General features: G+C 31.5%; 1 protein-coding gene across 9 annotated transcripts in view; it reads left to right on the forward strand.

Moving 5' to 3' along the window:
• Stxbp5l (syntaxin binding protein 5-like) overlaps positions 1 to 25,653 on the forward strand; it is a 369,984-nt gene that overhangs the window by 194,003 nt on the left and 150,328 nt on the right. For all 9 annotated transcript variants that reach the window (XM_005386478.1, XM_005386477.1, XM_005386476.2 and 6 more), the window contains exons 10-14: positions 4,267 to 4,345; positions 5,322 to 5,476; positions 10,308 to 10,380; positions 13,427 to 13,574; positions 14,321 to 14,388. In XM_005386478.1, the coding sequence (XP_005386535.1) occupies positions 4,267 to 4,345; positions 5,322 to 5,476; positions 10,308 to 10,380; positions 13,427 to 13,574; positions 14,321 to 14,388 (523 nt within the window). The remainder of the gene's footprint in view (positions 1 to 4,266; positions 4,346 to 5,321; positions 5,477 to 10,307; positions 10,381 to 13,426; positions 13,575 to 14,320; positions 14,389 to 25,653) is intronic.

Here is a 25,653-nt window from a genome sequence, read left to right on the forward strand (position 1 = left end):
ATGTTCTTACACCAGGGAGACAATTTGATGTTTACACATATGTTGCATCCATTTACCTACAAAAGCCTTGAGTTTATCTTTTTTTACAGCTGAGTAATACTCCATGTATAGAAATACCACATCTTATGTATCCATTCCTCAGTTGATGGGCATTTGGGTTGTTTCCAAGATTTAGCTATGACAAATTATGCTGGTATAAACATGGGTGCAGGAACAAGTCTTCAGCTTTATTTCTCTGGAAATATAATAGTACCTCACTTTATGAATGCTTCTGTTTGTAAACAATTCAGTTCAGAAATAAAAATATTTGGCAAAATTTTGCTTTCATTCACTGTATCAGGTGACAAACATAGCCATGGCCATTGTCTAACTTTTGCTTTGCTGAGACAATATACTCAACACCAAAAGTTAAATTAGGAAAGGTTTATTTTGGCTCACAGTTTGTAGAGGTTTCAGTTTGTAGGTGACTGGCTCTAAGTCAGATGACATTGCAGAGGATCATTCAGAGGAGAAAAACTTCATGGTGGGTAGAAGGAAGCAAAGTAGCAAAGAAGCAGTAGCAGCTCTAGTTTTATCCTTCATATTCCATCCAGGCTACCTACCAGTGGGGCACCCTTAATCACAGCATGACACACTTAATCACAGTATCACACACCCTAGAACTAGCCACACTTGAAAAGCATCACCTATAACCACAGTGTGCTTTGGGGAGACATTTCTATGCAAACTACAACAGCCATCTTCTTCACACAAACACAAACACAGTTACCTTCCTCAAAATCATAAAATAAATTAAGTTCATAAACTGAGGTACCACTGTATCTTCAAATTCATTTTTGAAAGATAATTGCACTCAAAAATGTTTTTGTTTACTTGCACCAGAGAAACAATGTAGTATTTACACATGTGTCTGATTTGTTCACTTAATAGAATGGCCTCAAGGTGCATCAATTTAGCTAGAAATGTCTCAAGCTTATCCTTCTTCACATCAAAGTAGTACTCCAGTGTATAGAAAAAAACCACATCTTATTTATCCATTCATCAGTCGAAAGGCATTTGGGCTGTTTCCAAAATTTAGCTATTACAAACTGTCCTGGTATAAAATTGGATGTGCATATCACTGAAATAGGAAGAAAATTTTCAAATGGGAAGGAGAGCTATAGAGGCAGGAAAAGGAAAAGAAAAACAAATGATGAGTAAAAAAAGGGAAAAAAAGAATCAAGTTATAACTTGTACAGATATAAATTTCCTATAGTGATGTGATCATTATATAGACCTAAAATGTACCATTAAATGTAATTAATTAAATAATTTTTAAATTAAAAATTAAAAATGTGAAATATCATTAATTGCACCAACATATGCATAATGATAGCACAGAAAGGTGAGGGAATAAAAGGAGCAGAAAACTACTCAAAGTAATAATGTCTGAAAATACAGTATTATTTTGAAGGAAAACATTTTTAACGTTTTTAAAAGTTTAAATGTTCAGTGAACTCTGTGTCTTAATTACTTTTCTCATTGTTGAGCCAAAATACCCAACATTTTGAGTCCACTGATTGCATTAGCATTATTCTAGGTGTGGGTAATAGGAAGCTCCACCCTGGATGTGGGTAGCATTACCCAAAAGACTTGTAGCCTACATATAAACAACTGCATATATGTTATTTTTTGTTCAATTAATTCCTTGGTAATTTAGAGAAGTAAAAGCAAAACAACCAAAACACACACACACAAAAACCAACTAAAAAACCTATATAAACTGAAGAGAAAGAATTTGTATCCTGGCTGTGTCTCTTCTTTCACTCCTTTCTAGTATTTTTTTAAATTTTATTTTAAAAATAACAGAAGGAAAACATATTAACAAACAGACATCCTTCTACAAAATAGCATAGGAACAATACAAGCAATACAGAGTTACAGACAAATTGGTAGGAAATTAACAATGGTTGTTTTACTACATATTGATATCTTCAAAGTGATTTCTCAAGAAAACAGAGACATGCAAGATAGATCAAATAAGTAATCATTATCTTTTCCTTTCAGTAAAGTGATAGAAGTCAGTAGTACAGCTGTTAGCTATCCTGTATATACATACATAATTTCCCCTTTTTTCTTTTCTCTTTTCCCTCACCCCAGTTGCTCTTTACTTTTGAGCATTTTCCTTTCGTTTTACAATGTCTGTCATACCTCCTAATATTTATCCACTCTTTCAGGTTCTTACACTAGTGAGACAATATGTTGCTTACACATGGAGGTCTGGTTTATTTCACTTATGAGTATGGTCTCTAGTTGTGACCATTTAGCTGTAAAAGCCTCGAGTTTATCTTTCTTTGTAGCTGAATAATATTCCATTATATAAAAGTACCACAATTTTTTTATCCATTCTTAAGTGGATGGACATTTGGGTTGCTTTCACAATTTAGCAATTACAAATTGCACTGCTATAAACATAGGTGCACATATATTGCTGTGATATGATGTTTTCAGATCTTCTGGGAAAATACCCAGAAAGGCAATAGCTGGATTGAATGGGACCTCTAGACCTAGTTTTCTGAGGAATCTTCAAACTGATTTTCACAGTGGTTTCACCAGTCTCATTCCCAACAGCAGTGGAGAAGAGTTCCTGTTTCTCCACCCACTTCATTATCATAATGAATAACCATCAGCCATTTAACTCCTCTCAGTCTGAAAACCAATGTTCAGATAGAGTCCCTAAGCAAAATCTTTCTCTGTATAAGACATCATGATCTACATATATCTGTAATTCTGTTTTATATAGTGCAGTGCTTGTCTTTTTTTACAGTATGAAAGATCATGACCAATTTTTATACTACTGATTGAGTTTTTAAATTTGACATAGAGTAAATTTAGAAAGCATACCATGGGGGAAAATAATGGTTTATTATGTGCTGTTTTCCCTCTTTTTAAACAAATTGAGGAAAACTATCTTGACATCCACTTTGGATTTTATTATGCCATTCCTTTTTTTATTAGTACATGTTTGCCACACATAAGGATTACATTCATCAAGGGCATTGGTACATGTGCATAACACATCTTATTTCCTTTTTTTCTCCCTTCTTCACCTCTCCAGTTCCCCTCCCTTCTCCATTCATTGGTCCCCTTCCTTTATGCAAAATTTTTGTCACCTGTTTCCTATTATCTTTTGTTTTGTTGTATAATTTATTTATATTTTGGGTTTCTCATATAAGAGAAATCTTATGATATTTAAGCTTATGCATCTGATTTGTTTCACATAACATTATGGTCTCAAGGTGTGTCCACTTTTCTACAAATAAATGTAGCCCTCTTTATGGCAGAGTATTACTCCATGGTACTACAAAATGGTACTACTGAATGGAGTAGTACTCCATTTTTGTGCTATTCTGAAAATTTAAACACACAAGCATATAAATATTTTTAATATATAAGAGGTAGATATATCTATAAATTGTAGCAATAGAATATATGTATATAAAGGAATATATGTTTGCTTACTAAAAATAAAAAAGAAGCAGCATTTCAAAAACTATGCCAATTTTATCAGTGAGACAGAATTAAACTGATAGCATAAGTACAAAGATAAGTATGTTATGTGCAGTAATTGGTTTATTTCCATTTTCTTCTCTCTTCACATATTTATTTAAAACAATAAGGAATTTGAATAATCTAATCCTTCCCAGATAAATTGTTTTTGATGCATGCAAATAGATTATATCATTAAAAATATTTTTCAATTACAAAATATATCATCTACATTCGTTATCTAGTAGACTTTCTTTGAAACAAATTGGATAGAAATTGAATAATTTTGAATGTCCATGATATGATTTACATTGCAAATTTTTGTGCATGTGAAAAGAATTTGCTTGCATTTTAGAAAAATTATTGATCCTAGTATGAATTTTTGTAGTAATATATTTCATTGTGCAGATAAGTATATATGCCAGTGTCTTCAATTTTAAATTCATTCATCTTCAAGAATAAGTAAAATAACTAACTTTACAAGAAATTAGATTTATATATGGAAAATATAAAGTAATTAATATTGGATAATTTTATAAATATTGATTCTATTGCACACAATTGTTACAAGTTTAAAAATTGTTTACAAGTTCAACAAGAATATTAAGATATGTAGACTTTACCCTGACCGATAATTACGTTATTATTTGTTAATTTAAATTATTTAACTGAAATTTTAAAATTCTTACACATGAATATAATTTAGATTACATTTAATAAAATCATATTTTCAATTAGGAAAAAGTCAAAGAGAAGGAAGAAAATCCGAATCTTGTAAACCAATTCTTAAGGTAGAATACAAGACCTGCAGAAACAGGTATGTACTTTTGCTTTAATGAATATGAGATTAGATGTAAGAAACAGAGACAAGAAAGACCGATAGCTTGTACTGTTAATATACTGTTTAAATTTTCACTTAATTAAAAATACAGTAATTAATTGAATCCTCTACCTTAATAAGAACTGATTTTTTGATAAATTAGCATATCTATGGTGATGAGCATTATGAATATTGAAAATAATAGGGATTAGTTATTTTAAAGTGGTTATTATTCATTAATTTTAGTAACAGGAATTTGGGCCATGAACATTAAAAGTAGAAATACTGAGCTTTTCCTCTGTCAAGTTTATTTCATATTACAATTTGTCTCTTATCTCTCAGAGATTTGAGGACTCACATGATAACTAGTTCATGGAATATTGTAACACAAGCTAATATTTTATTGAATAAAATAGTGATTTAGAGTTTTGGAACCAGATAATTTGTTAAAATGTCTTAATGGATGTGGGAACAAGAGATGAGGGAGAAGTGTAAGGGGGTGGATAAAAATATAATTGAAGAAAAAAAATGAAATATTGTTTGCAAATAGAAAGGGATCAAGACGTGGAGGGAGCAGAGAGGGAGAGTGGAAGAAAAAAGAAAAAGAAAGAAAGAAGATGTATTATGTACATGTACCAACTCCCCATAATAAATGTAATCATTATGTTCTGCAAACATATACCAATAAAACTTTATCAAAGGAGTCAGTGTATAAGTACTTCCACTTCTCTTCAACTTCATGCCTTACTCCAACAGCTTTAAACCCACCCATTTTTAAATAACTATCATTTCCCCAAAAAAGGGATATGGTAAAATAGTAGGTGGTTGTGTGAGATATTTTGGATTAGGAAACTCTTCACTGTCAAATTTCTTAGTATATAATTCTCATCAAATTTATTCTTTAAAGCTTAGTTCTTGGACTTTATGTCATCTTAAAGGACTTCTCAAACTTGTTAATCTTTTTCCTATATAGTGAACCATTCATAATATTTTCTGGTGGACTGTCCTATGACAAAGCTTGCAGAAGACCAAGTTTAACCATTATGCATGGAAAAGCAATTACAGTACTTGAAATGGATCACCCTATTGTTGAATTTCTAACTTTATGTGAAACACCTTATCCAAATGGTAAGTGACTAAAATGAAACTTTTAATGTTGAAAATATCATTTTTGAAAGATAAGTTCCTAACAAAATTAAGGTTAAATATTTTCAGTTTTGGCAGCAGACATCAACTGGGGTACACTGTGAACTACAGGTGCTGGAACAGGTTCTGCAATTGTACCTACTTGACAAACTGGAAGTAAGACAGATGTAGTGCAGCAGTGCTGGCGTTTCAGGTTCTAATGTCAGGTAAGTGCTTTAAACTTTGATAAGGATGGTGGAAGCTGAGCTGGGAGGGTCCGATAGGGGTCCAGGGTGAAATCACTTGGGGAAACTGAGGTCTCCTAATAGTCTCTCCTTGTCCAGCTCCACCCATCCCATCCCAAAGCTAATCAAAGTTAAAGCACTTACCTGATATCAGTGATCTGTAACTCTGGTGGTGCTGCATCTGTTTCACATCTGGTTTTGCTTCAGATGCAACTGCAGCATCTCTGATTACTGTAGGATTGCTGATGTGTGGTTAGTGATTCATTTCAATTTTGAGCATAATTAGATCCTTCAGAGGAGAGATGCATGTTTATTTTTATCATTATGAATATAAAACTTTTGTAAACATAAAAACTACTCTGAATGCTTGCAAACTAATGAAATCTAGTAGTGATAAAAATATGTGGATGAATTATAAAAAGTGGGGATGAAAACATAAAAATGAAAGAATTTACAATTGAAACAGCATAGTGTGTGTATACATTACTATATTTTGAAGAAAGAACATGTAGAGGTAGAAGAAAGACCACTGGAGTTGGGGAGAGAACAACTGGGTTTATAATTTAGTTGTTACTTACTAGTTATGTAACACTGAAGAAGACATTTTGCATTTAGGATTTTTATTTATCAGTTATACAAATATAATAATAATAATGTCCCTACATGATTATTGGAAGATAACATATTTGATAAACCATGAACATATATCTATGTTGTGAGTTTTAATATAATATGCATTAATTTCTTTAAAATTATTTAGATTTATATTTAAAGATGGAATAAATAACACTAAATGTAATACTTTATCTCCAGAGTTACTAGGAGAAATTACCTGTGTTTTGATTACTCAGTAAATATTGATTCAATGCTTATATGTTCTCGGTTCTACAAGGACTTGTTGAACATATAGATGCAATATGAAACTGATCCCTGAGGCCAAGTTGTATAAAAATTAATGAGTGAGATACTTATGACTTGTTAAGCTGAAGGAATGTAAGAATTTAAGTATTGAGTTACATGGTTCAGAGTTTTAGTAATGTATAAATTTATAGGCTAGTTACATTGTCAGTAATTGAAATATTCATGCAAACCACAGAAAGGCAGAATTTAGGTAGATCTTAAAAAGAACACTAAGTAATGATTTTTGAAATTGTTCACTAAGGTGTTAGGAATTTAAAATGAAAACTCAATGCCTTTTACAGATGTTTGGAAATAGGAAGGAACAGAGAAATTTTGAGGAAATATTAGGATGATAAAATCATTAAGCTTAGCAGGATTTATCCAAAAGGAACATGTAGGTTTAAAGAGAAACTGAAGGGTGTGGGGGTTTAGCTCAGCGGCAGAGCATCTGCCTGGAAAGCGCGAAGTCGTGAGTTCGATTCCTGCTACTGGGGGGGATGGAGAGAAACTGAATCTTAAATTCCAGATTCTAACCAGGAGATTTTTGTAAAAATACATATTTAAAACAATCAAGGCCTGACATAGGGTGTTGCCTGAGGAATGAAGTGAGGAAAAATACCTTTGATTGTGGCAAACTACTGCATTAGGAAGCGACATGATAGATGAGTCAGAGGTAACTGCACGTTTTAAGAATAGTGACTTCATGCACAATAATAGCAATTTTTGAAAGAGATTAAGACTGAGTTAGAAAAATTATTCAGAGAACAGAAAAAGAACAAGGATTGCAATATTTGTTCATAAATCATTAGAATATAAATATTCTTTGGAATTATCATGAATGGTGAAGAATATAGGGAGAAAGAATACATGACTAAAATCTGAAAATAGGAAATACTTCCTCTTTAGAGTCTTGAGGAAGATGTGCCAGCAATAAAAACAGAATATGTGTTTGCAAACATCAAACACTGTATGTCTCTGTGTACATAAATTTGTGCTTACCTATAGCAATGTTAGAACAATTTCTAAAGATGCTTAATAAAGTATAAATGCAGTATAACTATGCCTGTTCATTTCCAACCCATGTATTAAATCTTCACTTTTCAGAAGTCTGGCAATAAGAACTGAACTTTCTATTTGCCAGGAGATAAGAGTACTTTGACTTTACTCAGTGAAATATAAATGTGTCATAATAACTATTTAGATGTTGTTAACTAAAACAGTTAATATATCAAGATGGCATTTTAAAACACCCACAAAATACAGTGATATATAATGAAAAGTTTTTCACTGCCCTTCAAGAGGCAACCAATATTAGGTTCTTATATATCCCCAAATAACCTATGTGTATATATTCATTTACTTAAATATGTAATCTCTTTTGTACAAATGACAGAGTATATAATATCCTATATCTTACTTTTTATAATTGATAGTAATTTTAATCGATATTTCATATTAACAAATATAAAATTTCAGTCTTTTCTACAGCCACATAATTGTAAATATCATAAATAGGTTAAAGAGTTACTAACTTTTTAATATTGCTAAATAATTTATGACATCTGACAGTTCAACTTGTTTCTCAAAAAGCGTAAGTGCTTTAATGTTGTTTTCTTAAGATGCATTGCCTAAAGGTATTAACCAACAGTAATTAGAATTTGGCATCTTCACAGAGTTAGCTGTATCTAGTCCTCTACAATTCCCAAAATAATGTTTTTTCTCTTTAGAGAAGCACTAATTATGCTAGCACTTTCCACTATGTTGAGGGCCAGAATAATATAACTGAAATAAACCAATCTAATGAGGTAATACAGTTGTTTATGATAGTACACCTATCATGAACCAGGCTTTGCATTAAATATCCTCATATATATTTCTTCATCCAATCTTTATGACAGTCTAATGTAGTTCTTATTATGCTTTTCAGTTAGTACATAAATTTAATTATAAATAAATAAAGTAATTTGCCCAAGATCACATTTGTAGTAAATAACCAATGCAGAATCAAACTCAACATTGACACCCATAGAGGTCCTTTGTTCATGGATTATCACAGAACACAAGGTACTTCAATAAAAATGGAACTTCTGCTTCCAGTTTTTGTTGTTTGTAAAGGAATAACAATAATGTAAAACAGCTATAACTACCTAAAATTGTAATTTATCTATTTATAATTAATTCATACATGCCAGTGTATCAGCTACTTTATTTCTAGAGCATTTGCTTTCTAACCAATAATGTTCCTAAGGAGGGAGGGCAAGATGAAGTAATCATATGGAACCCTATTATTCCTAAAATTGAAAAGCAAAACATATTGAAACAATGTGGAAAAACTTAAAACAGTTGTAAAGATAAGGGAGAGGGGAAAGTCAGGATTTGAGAACAGTAGCAAACAGTATGTAGATCACATAATCTCACATGGATATATACACAAACACCAATGCCAGAAGACTATCTCACATTTTCATTTTTTTATTTGCATGTTTTTAAGGTTTTCTCTTATATTCATGTGGGTTGTAAACATAAACCTGAATAGACTGTAGCTTCTCAGATCTAGAAGAATTGTGAATGTTGTTTATTCCAGTGTTTTAATTTCTCATCCAAGACTTCAGTCCTCTGGACAAAATTCCTACCAAGTGATTGTAGAGTTTAATATTACATATTTCCCAAACTAGCCACTAGAAATGGCTGGTATAATGAAACCAAGATAGAATTTTAAATCAGAAGGCCTGAGTTCACACTTTAGCTCAATCCCACATTAGTTGTCTAAGCTATACCGGTATCTCCACTTTTTTGGACCTCGATTTTCTCTATAAAATGAAATATAATACAGTACCTATTCTAGCTAATGAGAATCAAATATTATGTATGTGAAATATGTTTATAAACACATCTTCCTCAAATTGAGAATGATTCTTTCCCTATAGTGTTTCTTAGTAGTCCTTTATTGTAAATGGAAAGCAGTATCTGTAAATAAATTAGGATTCCCTCCTGCAAAAACAAGTCATTTTTATTCCATTACCTTTATTGTTTCTTTCTTCCATAGCTCATATTGCTTCCAAATTCTTCTTATTCCTTTGCTTGTTTGTGGACTGTAAAAATGCCCTTATGATGTAAACTCTCTCAGAAAGAGTGCTTTGTCAGTGTTATTCTTAAGATGCGTTTCTCACACCTATTGGAGGAAGGAAGAAAGAAAGAAAGGAAGGGAGAGAAGAAAGGAGAGTATATGATTTTTCTAGGCATGTAGTATTACTACCATAGGGAAGTGAATAGGTATCATACTCCAGAAAAACACAGTTACTATTTCCTTAGGATATCTGCTTGGAGAAGTGAAAATGGAGCTAAAATGCAAGGGTTATGAAAGAGTAAAATAAATGCTTATATGTTAGAGGTGATAATCTCACTCTTCACGCAACACTTCTATCACTACCCCAAGATTATTGAGATGAATTTAACTCTGTTATGTAACGTCTCATGTTTTCCTTCTGCTCTATATTGATTTAATTTTAAATTTAAGAAAAATAGCATATATTTTATTAAAGTGTTCTTTGTTACATGGACTTATATATTTTGGTCTTAACTCATTTAAATAAAATTTATATAGGAGGTAAAGAATATGTAGTTACATTGATTTTTTAAAATAAAATATGCAATATGAAAACTTTTCAACTTTCTATTTTTACTTGTAGAATATCAAGAGCCTTATGCCGTTGTGGTACTTCTGGAGAAAGATCTCATTGTAGTTGACCTGACACAGAGCAAGTAAGTTCCTCATGGACAGATCAATTACAATGATTTTTAAACTCTATTCGTTACAATTAAAATGCAGGAGCACATTTAATATAATTATCATTAATATTCTCTACATAGTAAGTTCCTTATGTGAAAGTTGTTCTGCTAAAATTATAGAAATGAAATTTTATTAAATGATGAAAACTGAACCAGAAGAATCTGGGTAACTGTAAGGCATTTGAAAGACACCTGATATTTAAACAAAAGCATATGTAGACTCAGGACGTAAAATGAATCATATTTCTGCTATTTCCTTAAACAAAAGCAATTGTAACCAAGACTTATATGTATAATAGCTGACCATCTGCTAGTCTATTGACTGAAAGAAAATTGGCTAAAAAAAAATGGCACTTAATGCAAGTATTTTTAGACTACTGTAGCAGACAATACAAAAGACCAGAATCTTTGTGACAGAAAAGATGGAGAACAGCTTTTGCTTTCTTTAATTTTACAGTATGTTGTGGGTAGTTGAAACAGATATGGAATATTGTTATGTGATGCTTTCTTACAGTGGCACTCCTCTACATTGATAGTAAAAGTGGACTTGAAACTGATGTCTTCTGGCTACATATTTTCATATTTTGATTATAAATTATAACTGGCATGAAGCGAATTTCCCTTCATTATATATTCTAAATATATTGATCTTTTAACCCCATTTTTCTGAAGCAGAATTTTATGCATTCTTTTTCCTCTTGCTGGAGTAATTTTTTCCTTTTGTCCTAGTGAGCATCTTAAAAATCTCAGTTCAGGTATCAGTTTCTCATTAAAAAGAAATCTTTCATTATCTATATTATTTGGTTAAGTGCCTCTAAGGAGCTCTCAGAGCCCCACCATCCTCACTTCGAACCTTTCACATAGATAGAACTTTTCCATTTGTCGTTCTTAAAGATTGTCCCATTTCTGAACTATAGGCTCCTTTATGGAGTCTGCTTCCTCCAATACATTTTTGTTAAATAAATTACAGTCTGAGTTCTTTCCACATAGTACATATTAACCCATCATTCCTTTTGCTGAATATTTGTCAGTATTTAGAGGGATATGTAGGATGTGGGATGTAAAGATCAAAGCTGTGATTTCTGTGTAGCTGTGCTACTTATCAACAGTAAACTTGATTAATTTTGTATATAAGTATGGATTTATGCTTCTTCACCTAAGAAATTCTAAAATAAATTTTATTAAGGTTGAGCTTATGATCTTATCGAGCTTCTGATCTTATTGGTGCTCAACCCTTCTTTGTTCTTTATATTTATTGGTTCCTCGGGCTTTGGCCATGTCTAATATTCTCCAAGGCCTATTTTACTTTACCCTTAATATGGTACTCTATTTCTTCAGTATACACATATATTTTCATTTAAATTGTTCATTGCAATAAAATGTGTGTAACATAAAATTACTATTTTATGCATTTGTTCTTTTTCTGCTTATTGCATTAAATATGTAAACTGCTATTTTCTATGTAAGTTTTTATCTAACATTTTACCTTCTTAAGCACCAGATTTTTAAATTTATATGATATTCCAATTTCATTGGCTATTCTATGAAATTTAGCAAATAGAAATTGATTAAATTGTCTTTCTTGTCCAATATATATTAGTTACTTCTCAGCCATGTTGAAAATTATACAAGTTGTAAGTTTGCAATCCTTTTCAAGTATCTTTCTTTCTTTCTTTCCCTTCTTTGCATCTTCAACATGAAGGCAAGCATTAGGATGTACATATTTTTCTTCTTCTTAGCTTCTTGGATTCATATCTTCAGTTCCATTTCAAGAGCAACCAGTTTACATTTCAATATTGTAGTAAATTTTTAGTTACTGTTTTCCTCTTTTATATCCTATGCCTACTGTTTGCCAATATAGTAAAATAATTTTCCCAATTATTTTTAATATACTGTTCACATTGTTAGGAGCATAACACTGTTACTTCTTTATCAAATTCTAAGATACAGGTTTGGTATTCAACGTAATTCATTCATTTTACTTCCTAGTTTTGAATCTCACACATGTTAATAATTTGTACTCTGAAACAGAAAATTTCTGATCCATGCAGTTATACCTATGTTTTACTTAGTAAACATGACTTCTCCTTTCCATTTAATTTTGCATATTATACTGTCTTTACCTGAGATACCATACCTTCTGCAGCATTTCAGATTGTAAAAAGAGAATTCCTGCCAGCACATACCCATGCTATATTTTCTGGATATTGGACCATCTTCCTAATTCTTAATTAAATTCCTAATAATATCATGAGAAAATTGTTTTTAACATTCTCTCTTCTCCCTAATCAAAAACATTTCATCAGAAGTAGTGTTATCACAAAGACCTAGAACAGGTGTTCATAGAATATTATTTCCTTGTTGTTACATGAGAAGTTCTTAATATATCTACAATACTTTTTTCATTGATTCTGTATTCATGCCCTTTTTAAGGTTATTGTAGACTTGAGGGAATTTATTGCATCCATGAGACTTCATGCCAACTATGTGCTCTATAGATGATCTTTAAAACATATACCATCATATACTTATACACATCCTATGTATTATACATATTTTTCAATTACTCCTACAAAAAATTAAATATTTGCCTATGGTTTACCTCCCTTTGAAAAAATACCAAAGTGTACTAACATTCAAATATTTATGACTATATTATATAAACATTTAGATAAAATAGCTACTATAATTTTTAATAAATTAAACTTGTTACATAATGTTTTCAATTTAATATAATTCATTTTATTCACATAGCATTTTATTCACATAGCAGTGTCACTGTAGAATCTTGGAATTCTTGGAAGAAAATAAATTTGAATAGATTTCTTGCATTATTAAAATTGTATTTTGTAGATAACTATTTTAAAAAGAATATATTATTTATATGATTCTTGTTTGATGTTGCTGAGAACAAGTGAAGTTTATAAAAGTGTTTAGAAACATTTTAGGGTTCAATATTAAAATTATTCCATTTTTTACATGTGTAAAATGACACTGATATATTGTCTTTATCTATTAGTTTTCCAATCTTTGAAAATCCATATCCCATGGACATTCATGAGTCACCAGTTACATGCACAGCTTATTTTGCCGACTGCCCTCCAGATTTGATTCTAGTACTCTATTCTATAGGAGTCAAGCATAAAAAACAAGGATACAGTAATAAGGTAAAAGTAGAAACTAAAAGTCATTTTTCTTGTATTTATAATATATTGTCATACTAAGTATATATATATCTATACTTAAACTAGTACATTAGAATCATAGAATGTAACCTTTAGTATCACAAGCATATACTAATAAAAAGTAGAAAAATATGTAGCCTTAATTATTTTAGATGAAAGATTATGCTGTAGCATTAAGAAATTCAAATCTATTCTCTTAATCATTTATTAATTGATCCATAGTTTAGAAAACATGACTGTTAAAAATAGTTTGTTAATAACATCCCAAAATTTATTTTTGTTTTTACTGTAAGATCAAATATTTACAATTTCCACAGACCATCTATTATGGTTTCTGTTATTTGCCAGCTCTACTGGAATGGATAACTCTAAGAGACACCATTACATAGTATTCTGTTCAAATAACTCCATAATAGTTAAGTGATGCACAGACTATGTAATTCACATAGCAATATTTTCTTTGTAAAATTAAAAATACTTCTTTGGTTTGTGTATATGAATGATAATATTAGTTAAAATCTAATCTATTTGTAATGGAGGTAAAATTGTGCAGAGAGGTATTTGTTCAATGAAGAGTAAAAGATAACTACATACTTCATCCTTTATTATTTTATAGTTATTTAATGTTACTTGAGCTTTTTATCATTATTTTAAAATACTTCAGTTTTTAAGTCATTCAAGTGAAAAATATAAAAAATTTACATATTCTTCCTGGATAATCTATTTAGGAGTGGCCAATCAGTGGAGGAGCTTGGAACCTTGGAGCACAAACATATCCAGAAATTATTATTACTGGGTAAGTGAGATATTTTGCAAGTTACCAGTTGATTAACAAAACTGTATTTGTTGAATCTTGACACTTTATAATTGTGCTGTATGCTAACAGTTTGAGTAAGTGTAAAATTATAAGACATAGCTCCAACCTAAAGATTCTAATCTTGATGGAAGATAAAATCAAGCTATATAAAGCAGAAAGAATTATATATAGATTATATATGAAAAAAAGTCAGGAAAGTTAAACTGAGAGATGAGTCGGAAAAGCTTTGTGTACAAATGACAGAACATGAACTTCAGAAAGATCCTTACTAACATCTCCTAATTCCTGCCAAGTGCAGAAATTGCTGCTGTATGTCACTATCAAATGATTATAGTGTGCTTCAAAACTTATGGCACTAAAAAGATCATTACCTTGTATAGTAACCCACTGCATATTCTTATATTAGGAGTGAAGAGAGACATAGCTAAAGATAAGCATGAAAGAAGTTCTATTAAGGGGAAGATAGAGTAAATATACTTTATCCTCATTTTTTTGTTATATATAAGACAAACATATGTGAGAAGCATGGAGTGACATTAGACGGACTAGGACCCTCAAGTTCCAAAGAATGGCAATGTAGTTGGTTCCTTAGGTTTTTTCCCTGTCTCATATATCCCAGAAGTGGAGTTGAAGAAGCTGGAAAATTGAACCTATGAATAGGCACAGAACAAACAAAGGCAAGTTCACTTTAGCTAAAGGATGAGGAAAAGGACATTGTACCAAAACACAAAATTTTTATAAAATAATCTTTCTACTTGATTTAAGCAATATGCAGCATGCACAAACAGACAGGCAGGCAGACAGACACACACACACACATACACACAGACCCTCATCAAGTTGTAAGGAGTTACTTCAACTTCCTGAGAGTTTCAGAGAAGGCAGAGCAAAAAGCTGGACTTTGAAGTCCACTGTGAAAAAGTTGTCCATGGTGGTATCACTGGAGAACACATGAGAGCCAAAATTCCCAAGACTGCTCAAGAGTAATAAGGAACACTACTCTTCACCCTTTGTGTCAGTGGAAATCAAATGAAATGGGAGAGAAGAAAGAGCAAGGTTTAAAAAATTGTCAAAGACATAATGGCTGAAAACTTACAGATTTACCAGAAAGCATGAACTTACAGATTCTGTAGGCTGAGCAAACCCTGAAAAATTCATATCAAGATTCATCATACATACTTCTGAACACAAAGCACCAAAAAGAAATTTTGAAAAACAAAGAGAGAAATGATACCTTACCTGTAGGGGCACACCAATATGTTAAATAACAGATTTTTCACCAGAATCCCTGGGATCCATAAGAAAGGAAATCCTTCTAGAAGAAAACATTTTTTAAAATATGTAATTTTTATTTTTTATGTTTTTTGGTACTGGGAATTGAACTCATGACCTCTGGCTTGCCAGGCAAAGTGCTAAAGCCGCTGAGCTGTATCCCCAGTGTAAACAATATGTAATTTTTAAAAGGATAAAAGGAAAAAACTTGTCAACCTAGAAACTTAACAATTAGTGAACATAACTATCTAGAACTAAGGAAAAATCAAGACATTCCCAGATGAACAAAACTAAGGGAATCTTTTGAAATCAAATTTACCTTAAAGGGTGGCTAAAGAAAGTTCTTTACACTTAAAGGAAACAAAAAATAAGGAACCTTGGAACATCAAGAAGGAAGAAAGAGTGTAGTAAGCAAAAGTATTCATGGATATCATAAGTGTTCCTTCACATGAATTTTTAAACGTATATTTGATGGTTGAAGCATAGATTATAGTAACATTGTATGATATGTTTCTAAATGTGTATAGAAGAAATATTTGACTCAATAATAAATGGAAAAAGGTGAAAAGATATAAGAGGAAGTAAGGCTTTTATATTTACTTTGAGCTCATAATGAGGACATTGTAGACTATTATGAATTATTCATATGAAATATAGTATCTAATTTGACCAAAAAAGTTAGAAAAATAGTACACTCAAAACTATTATTGATACATCAGGAAAGAAGTGGTAAAATAATTCAGGCAACTAATAGGATGACAGAACAAAAGCCAACAGAAAAATAACAAAAAAGAGAAAATTAAATAGCAGACTCAAGCTCTAACATGTAAATATATACATTAAATATAAAATGACCTAAGTATATAGATTGGAAGAGTAGATTAAAAATCATGATCCAACTCTATACCCTCTACAATGTACTTACTTCAAATGTGACAGTATAGGGAGATTCAGAAGAAAAGGATTGGAAAAATACTGTAAAAAAGCACCAGTTGTCACCAGGGAAATAGATTAGGAAGCTTCAGACCTTATTTTCCTTGATACATGAAAATGTTTAGCCCAAAAGGTTTTATGAGAATGCCAGAAACCAGTTGGGAAATGGGCAATATTTCTAGCATTCTCACAGCCAAGAACTGCACAGTGAATTGAGCAAAAAAACCAGTTTATTTCTACCATGTCAGTCTCTCCTCCAAGTTGGTACAAATTACAATTAGGAAGAAAATGCAACTTGTAGTTTTTCCTTTGGGAGAAAGCTCCATCTAATCCTTTGGATTTTCAGGAGCTGCACAAGGGACTATTTTATCTTACTTGACTCAGAGCCTTGATGCTGTGTTTTGGCTGCCTGGGAGCCACTGTGAATAATTGTTCAGCAGTTTGCTGTAGGTAAGAGAACCTTCAGTACTGCACACAGACACTAGAAGCTGTAAGAGCTTATAAACTCCCAAAAGGAAAAAGAAAGCTGGAAAACTTCCCTAGGTGGGAAATTATACACATAACCTCCAAGAACACACGTCTCTATAAAATAAAAGAATTGAGAATCTCTCCCTGAGCTGATTCATGAAGGACTTCCCTGTATGAAATCAATGAATGAACAGGTGGCTGTTTTTCAAATGTCAGACTCCTCACAAAAAAATGAAAACATACAAAGAAATGGAAGCATGACTCAATCAAATGGACAAAATAAATCTCTAGAAACTACCTTTACAGAGCCAGGTGGCTGTGAGTTACCTGACACAGAATTCAAAATAATCATCTTAAAGAAATCTAATCTATTAGAACACCAAAAGAAAAATAAAACCAGAAAAATCATGCATGAACAAAATAACATCAATAGTTTGAAATTATTGAGGAGTCACATAGAAATTCTTAAGAACACAATAAATGAATTTTAAAATATGCTGAAGGATAGCAACAGAAGGCTTTCTTAAGCAGAAGACTCAGTGAACTCAAAGGCAGATAATTTGAAATTGAGTCAGGGGAAAAATAGCCAAAACAAACCAAAACAATAGATTCATAAGAACTTATGGAACACATCCAAGTGTGTGTGTATATATACATATATACACACACAAATCCCATATATATATATGGGATTTGAAAAGATAAAAGAGCAGATGGGGTCCAGAGCTTAACTGAAAAGATAATGACTGAAAACTTTTCAAATCTGAAGAAGGAAATGAACATACAAATTCAAGAAGCTCAAACAACTTCACCTAGAGTGATATAAAAATAAGCATAATAAAGCACATTAAAATATCAGTGTCAACAGAGAATCTTGAAAATATCAAGAACAAAATTTCTCACCATATATAAGGGAAATACCATTAGATTGTAGCAGATTTTTCTGTAAAAACATTACAGGCTAGAAGGAAATTAGATACTATATTCAAAGAGGAAAAAATCAAGAATATTATAAAATGGGATCTTAAAATCAGAATTTGATAAAAATTGAACATTTGTTCATCATGAAACCTAGCAAGCTGGGAGTACGAGGGACAATTTATGATCTGAAAAAGTTCCTATTTTTTAAAAATAGCAAATGTTGTACTTATTGGTGAAATATTTGAACTTTTGTCCCCTATACAGAGAATAAGACAAGAATACCTCTTTATGCCTGTTATTCAGTGTGAAACTTGTAGATCTAGCTAATTCAGTACAGTTAAAAAATGGAAAAAAATATACAGCTTTGTAAAAGTAGGCATAAAAATGCTATTACTCAAAGCAACATGATTGTGTGTATAGAATGACAAACTTTATTGAGGAATGCAGTGATATTTCACCATGTAAATATGTCACTATCATATATAAATAAATCAATATAATAGCCACATTAATAGAATGAGGAAACACCTATTTAATTTAATTGATTCAGAAAAGGGGGGCTGGGGATTTAGCTCAGCGGCAAAAGCGCCTGCCTGGCAAGCGCAAGGTCGTGAGTTCGGTTCCCGGTACCGGAGAAAAACCAAAAACCAAAAACAAAACAAAACAAAAAAAACAGAAAAGGGACTTGAAAACATGGGACATGCTTCTAATTTTCCCCCACTCAGAAAACTAAAAACAGAATGAAATATCCTTAAATGGATAAAAGGGATTTTTGAAGAGTCACAGATAAATTATACTCAGTGAGGAAAGACTAAAAGCTTTCCACTTGAGCTTAGTAACAAAATGAGAAAACTTGCTTTTTTAAAATCATAAGGGAAATCCAGGCATGGGGGATCCACACATCTATAATCCCAGCACTTGAGAAGTTAAAGTAAGAAGATAGCATGAAATTCAAGGTTAGCCTCAGCTAGATAGTGAGCTCGAGGCCAGACTGAACTACAAAGTGAAACCGCATCTAAAAACAATAACTAGAGATTATACTCATAATGAAATAAATAAAATCCAAAAGGTACAATAGATATAGTGAAAGCAAAAGAAACTACTCAAAAGGAAAGAACAACTGGGATGAGGGAAAGGAGAAAAGAAGGAGGGGAAAATATATATATATATATACACACACACACACATAAGATAGCTAAGAAAATTGTACTACTAATTTCTATTAGTTTATTGAAAGGAACAGTTAGTGCTTATATTGTTTGATCAATTTTGCATACCTACATCTGGTAATCTGAGCAACCTCTTTGAATATAAAAATATGCATTGTAGTAACCATTATTAATTTCCTATCATCTTGTTTTGAAATTCTGGATCATTTTCTGTATTTCTGTATTGTTTTTCCTCTTTAAAATTAAAAAAACCTAGCAACCCAAATGTCCATCTACTGAGGATTGGATTAAAAATTGTGGTACTTTTATATAATGGAATATTACTCAGCTATAAAGAAGGATGAACTCAAGGCTTTTATAGGTAAATGGTCACAACTAGAGACCATACTCACAAGTGAAATAAATCAGACCTGCATATGTAAGCATTGTATTGTCTCACTAGTGTAAGACCGAAAGAGTGAATAAAAATTAGGAGGTATGATAGACATTGTGAAATGAAAGGAAAATGCTCAAAAGTAAAAGGCACCTGGGTTGTGGGAAAAGAGAAGGGAAAGAAGGGGAAATTATGTACATATGTATATAGAGGATAGCTAACATAGTTGTAGTACTGTCATCTATCACCCTACAGAAAGAAACAGTTAGTGATTACTTGTTTTATCAATCTTGTATGTCTATTTGTTTTCCTGAGAAACCACTTTGAAGATATCAATAAGTAATACAATAACATTGTCAATTTCCTACAACTTTGTCTGTAACTCCGTTTTGTTTGTATTGCTTTTATGATATTTTGTAAATGGATGTCTGTTAATATATTTTCCTTCTTTTATTTTTTAAAATAAAAAAATATAATTTTAAAAAACTAACAGGAACTCATAAGAAATCCACAAATAAAAATTAGGACTAATAAACTGTGGAAAATTGTAAGACACAAGGTTGACATATTGTACAATTCTGCTTACAGTACCCTGAAAAAGAGTAAAATACTTAAGAATGAGTTTAAACAGGAAATAAGATTTGTACCTCAGAAACTATAAAACAGAATTGAAATAAATTTTAAAAGGCATGAATAAATGGAATGACATTCTGTGTTAATCACTAGAGTAATTAATATTACAGGTTTTGTTGTTTTGGTTTTTCTTAATATTGTTAAGATCACAGTATCCCCAAAGCAATGTATGTACCCAGTACAGTTCCTATCAGAATCTGAATAGCTATTTTTTCACAAAAGTGGAAAAATCTATTTTAATGTTCCATAATTTCAAGGGTCTCAAAATGTCAAAATAATTTGGAAAACGACCAAGGTTAGAGGAGTTACACTTTTTAATTATAAAACTTCCTAAAATGCTTTAACAGTGGAAATATTAATAGTAATTATTTAAGGTTAGAAATATAATGCAATAAAATAGATTAAGAGTCTAGAAATAAATCATATATATCTATTGCTAATTGATTTTCAACAAGATTGCCATTTACAGGGGAAAACAATAATCTCAACAAATAATGTGGAGATAACTAGGTATCCACATAAAAATCAAGAAATAAATACTGCCACTTGCTTTACACTCTGTTTAAAAGTTTAATCAAGTGATCAAAGACCTAAATTTATAGCTAATACTATAAAACTCAAAGAAATATAAATGGATAAACTTTCATGGCTTTGACTTGGGACAACGGTTTCTTAGTTATTACACCAGAAGTACTATATGAGCAGCATGAGAAAAATAATTGGATAGGGGCTGGGGATTTAGCTCAACAGCACAGTGCCTGCCTGGCAAGCATAAGGTTGTGAGTTTGATTCCTGGTACCAGAAGAAAGACAAAACAACAACAAAAAAATGAGTAGATAAGTTGGTTTTCTTCATCTGTTGAAAGTATAATGTTGGATGAGAGAAAAGATTTTAAGTTATGTGTCTGAAAAATATTTGGAATTCACTGTAAATAAATATCTCTTAGAGCTCAACAACAAAAGGACAAACATGTCAACATTTTAAAACATAAGCAAAGAACTTCTACAGTTGTTTTTTCAAAAAAAATGCATGAGTGGCTAACAAGTGCATGAACAAAAATAATACATGAATGGCTAACAAGCACATGAAAAGATATAACATCCTTAGAGCAATGCAAATCAAAAAAGAAAGCTATAGGCCAAGATCCTTGATAAACATAGATGCAGAAATTCTAAACAAAATATTATCAAACCAAGCCCAACAACACATTAAAAATCATCATAATCAAATGAGATCACCCCAAAGATATAAGGATGGTTGAAACACACGAATCAGATAAACCTCATATAATACCTGAACAGAATAAAGGACAAAAGCTGTATAATGATCTCAACAGATGCAGAAAAAGCATCTGATAAATTTTGACATCCCTTTATGAACAAAATGCTAAAAGAAATTAACGTTAAATGAATGTCCATGAACATAATAAAGGACATATATAATAAGCCACCAGTTCACATTATAATAAATAGAAAACATTGAAATTTTTCTCTCTAGGATCTAGAATCAGACAATAATGTTCATGTTCACCACTTTTATTCAACATACTACCAGCAGGCCTACCCAGAACAGTCATTCAAGAGAAAAAAATTTAAAACACCCAAATGAAAAAGTTGTTTAATTTTCACTGACTACAGAAACTTTAGCAAAAAAATTAAAATAAATGAATTCACCAAAGTTGTAGAATACCAAATTAACACACAAAACTCAGCAGCAATGTTATATAACAATGGAAAATCTGAAATACAAATCAAAAAAGAAATCACATGTTCAATAGATACAAAATAAAATATTTAGGAATAAATTTAAGCAAAATGGTGAAACAGCTCTACAGTGAAAATTATAATATATTAATGAATTTAACTGAAAACACAAAAAAGTTGAAAGCTATCCTGTTTATGAATTGAAATAATCAGTATTGTTAAAATGTCAATCTATAGATTCATTGTGATCCTTGTCAAATTACCAATATAATGCTTTGCAGAACTAGAAAACAAATTCTAAAATTAATGTGCAACTATAAAAAATTGCAGAGGTCTAATGCAATACAGGAGAAGAAAACAACAGAACAATTTCATTTCAAAAGAAACTATAAACTGTAGGAGTCAAAACACCATGTGTTGTTGGCATAGAAATAGGTACAAAGATCAATGAAGTAATAAAGAATCTAGAACACAGAAGTCAAAAGTAGAATAGTGGTTATCAAAGGCAAGAAAGAGAAAGTGGGAAGAAAAAGAATGATAAATATGTACTAAGTTAGAGTGTGGAGTAAAAAGTTCTTGTGTATATTGCACAGTATTATGACTGTATAGAATGAGGTGCTGTATATTACAAAAAAGCTAAAGTAAGGATTTTGAGTATTTTTAACATCAGGAAATAGTTATAATTGAACTAGATAGGCATGTTTACTCTGATTTAAATATTTTAATTTTATTACTACATTTTAGATATAGATAATCACATTCATATAGGGAATTTGTACCAGTACATGATATATCTTAATTCTTTCATTTTCCTCAACCACTGCCCCCATTCAACTCCTCTTTCTTTCCTTATTTATAAAACCTTTGTTTCCATATTTTCCTTCTATTCTCTTTTTTTCTTCTCCATTCTTCCTTCCCTCCACCCCCACCCTCCTTCCCCTTCCCATTTGAACATTTTCTTCTTATTTCCTAATATCTATTATACATCTTGGTCCTTATCTACTCTTTTGATTTCTCACACAATGGAAACCACATGATATTTACATGCGTCCGATTTATTTTACTTACAAGTACGGTCCCAAGGTGCATTCCTTTAGCTACAAATGTCTCAAGTTTACCTTTCTTTATGACAGAATAGTACTCCATTGTATATTTAAAAAAAAAAAACATCTTTTTTGACCATTCACTGGTCGATGGGCATTTGAGCGGTTTCCAAGATTCAGCTATTACAAACTGTACTGTTACAAACATGGGTGTGCATATATCACTGTAGTATGATGCTTTAAATTCTTTTGAGAAAATACAAAGAAGGTGAAGAAAAGGTCAAATGGAACCTGTAATTTTAGTATTTTGAGGAATCCTCATAATGATTTCCATGGTAGTTGTACTAATGTACATTCCCACCAAAAGGGGAGAAGGTTACTTTTTTCCCACAGCTCCACCAGCATTTGTTATTGGTTGATTTCTTGATAATAGCCATTCTCTCTAGAGTGATGGAATCTCAGTGTTGTTTTAATTTATTTCTCTCAAATGGCCAGTGGTGTTGAACATGTTTTTCATGTATTTAGGTACTGTTTGTACTTTTTCATCTGAGATGGATCTATTCATTTCAGATGCCCATTTTTGATTGGGTCATTTAATTTGGGGGCCTGATATTTTTTAATTCTTTATATATTCTAGATATTAGTTCTTTGAGGAACAGCTGGCAATTTTTCACACTCTGTGGGTTGTCTCTTTACTGTTTGTGGTTCCTTTGCTGTTCAGAACTTTTTAATATGATGAGACCCCAGGTATTGATTCTTTGTAATATTTCTCATGCAATCAGGATTTTGTTCATAAAGACTTTGCCTACATTGATATCATCAAGAGTTCTATCTAGTCTGTCTTCTAGCAGAGTTAGTGTTTCTGTTTTAATATTTAGATCTTTGATCTATTTAAATTTTAGTATATGGCAAAAGATACGAGTGTACTTTTCATCTTTGGCATGTGGAAAGCTAATTTTTCCAGCATCATTTATTGAAGAGGCTATCTCTCTTTGAGTGAAGGTTTTGGCTCCTTTGTCAAAGATAAAGTGGCTGACTATGGATGTTTCTGTATCTTCTGATCTGTTCCACTGTTCCTCGGGTTTTTTTTTTTTTTTCCAGTACCATGCTATTTTTATCACAGTAATTTTGTAGTATACTTTCAACTCAGGGGTTGTGATGCCTCCTGCCTTGCCTTTGTTGCACAGACTTGCTTTTGCTATTGTAGATCTCTTCTGATCCCAACAGCATTTTAAAATTGTTTTCTATAATTCTGTGAGGTATACTATTGATACTTTGATCAGGATTCCATTAAGTTTGTATAACAGTTTTGGAAGTATGGCCATTTTCACTATATTGGTTCTTCATACCCAGCAATAGAAGATATCTTTCTATTTTTTGGTATCCTTCATCAGAGAACTGTAGTTTTCAATGTAAAGTTCTTTTACTTCCTGCATTAGATTGATTTTATATATATATATACATATATATAGTAGTTGTTGTTGTTGATGATGCTATTGTGAAAGGTATTATTTCCCTAATTTCCTTCTCAGTAAGTTTGCTATTTGTGCTCAGGAATGCCACTGATTTTTTTTTTTCCCAGTACCAGGAATAAAATTTACAACCTGCACTTTCCAGGCAGGCACTGTGCCGCTGAGCTAAATCCCCAGCCCCTGATTTTTGTGTTTGTATCTAACTATGCTACTGAATCTGGCTATTAAATTCAGAATTTTTTTGGTGGAGCTTTTGTCATTTGCAAATGATAATTTAACTTCCACTCTTCCTATCCTTATTCCCTTTATTTCTTTGTTTTGTCTAATTGCTCTGGCTAATGTTTCCAGAACTATATTAAATAAAGGTGATGATAGTGGACAACTTTGTCTTCTTCCTGACTTTAAGGTGAAATTTTTCAATATTTTTCATTTACTATGAAGTTGAATATTTGTCATAGAGGGCTTGTATCAGATTGAGATAAAGACCATCTATTCCAATTTTATGTAAGGTTTTTATCATCACTGAGCATTGGACTTGTGAAATGCTTTTTATGCATCTATTGAGATGATCATGTGGTTTTTTTCTCTGCTTCTGTTAATGTGGTGTATTACATTTATTGATTTGTACATGTTGGACTATCCCTGCATCCCTGGGATAAATCCTGCTTGGTCATGGTGTATAATCTTCATGATGATTTGTTGCTTTCTGCTTGCCAGTATCTTATTGAGGATTTTTGCCTCTATGTTCATTGGAAAGATTGGCCTGTAGTTCAGTTCTCTTTTTAGATCTTTCTCTGGTTTTAGTATCAGGGTAATGCTTGCTACCAGGAATGATTTTGGGAGTCTTGCTTCCATTTCAATTTCATTAGAATTTGATAAGTAGCAGCATTAGTTCTTTTTTACATTTCTTGTAGAATTCAGCAGTGAATCCACCAGGGCCTAAGCTTTCTTTTGTTTGTAGGTTTTTAATTACATCTTTAATTTCATTGACTGATATTGATTTATTTAGGATTTTTATATCTTCATGACTCAACTTTGGTCATTCATATGTATCTAGGAATCTGTCCAATTCTTCTGTGTTTCCCATCTTAGTAGAATATATATTCTCAAAGTAAATATTTTTCATCTTCTAGATTTCTGAAGAATCTCTTGTGATTTCACACTTTGAATTTCTAATTGCATGGATTGGTGAGGCTGAACCTCCTGGGGTCGAGGGACCTGGGCCCGTGGTAAACAGCCACATGGTGAAAAGAAGAC

This window comes from Chinchilla lanigera, unplaced genomic scaffold (genome assembly GCF_000276665.1).
Source record: "Chinchilla lanigera isolate Chin_1 unplaced genomic scaffold, ChiLan1.0 scaffold00026, whole genome shotgun sequence".
NCBI classification, from domain to species: domain Eukaryota; kingdom Metazoa; phylum Chordata; class Mammalia; order Rodentia; family Chinchillidae; genus Chinchilla; species Chinchilla lanigera.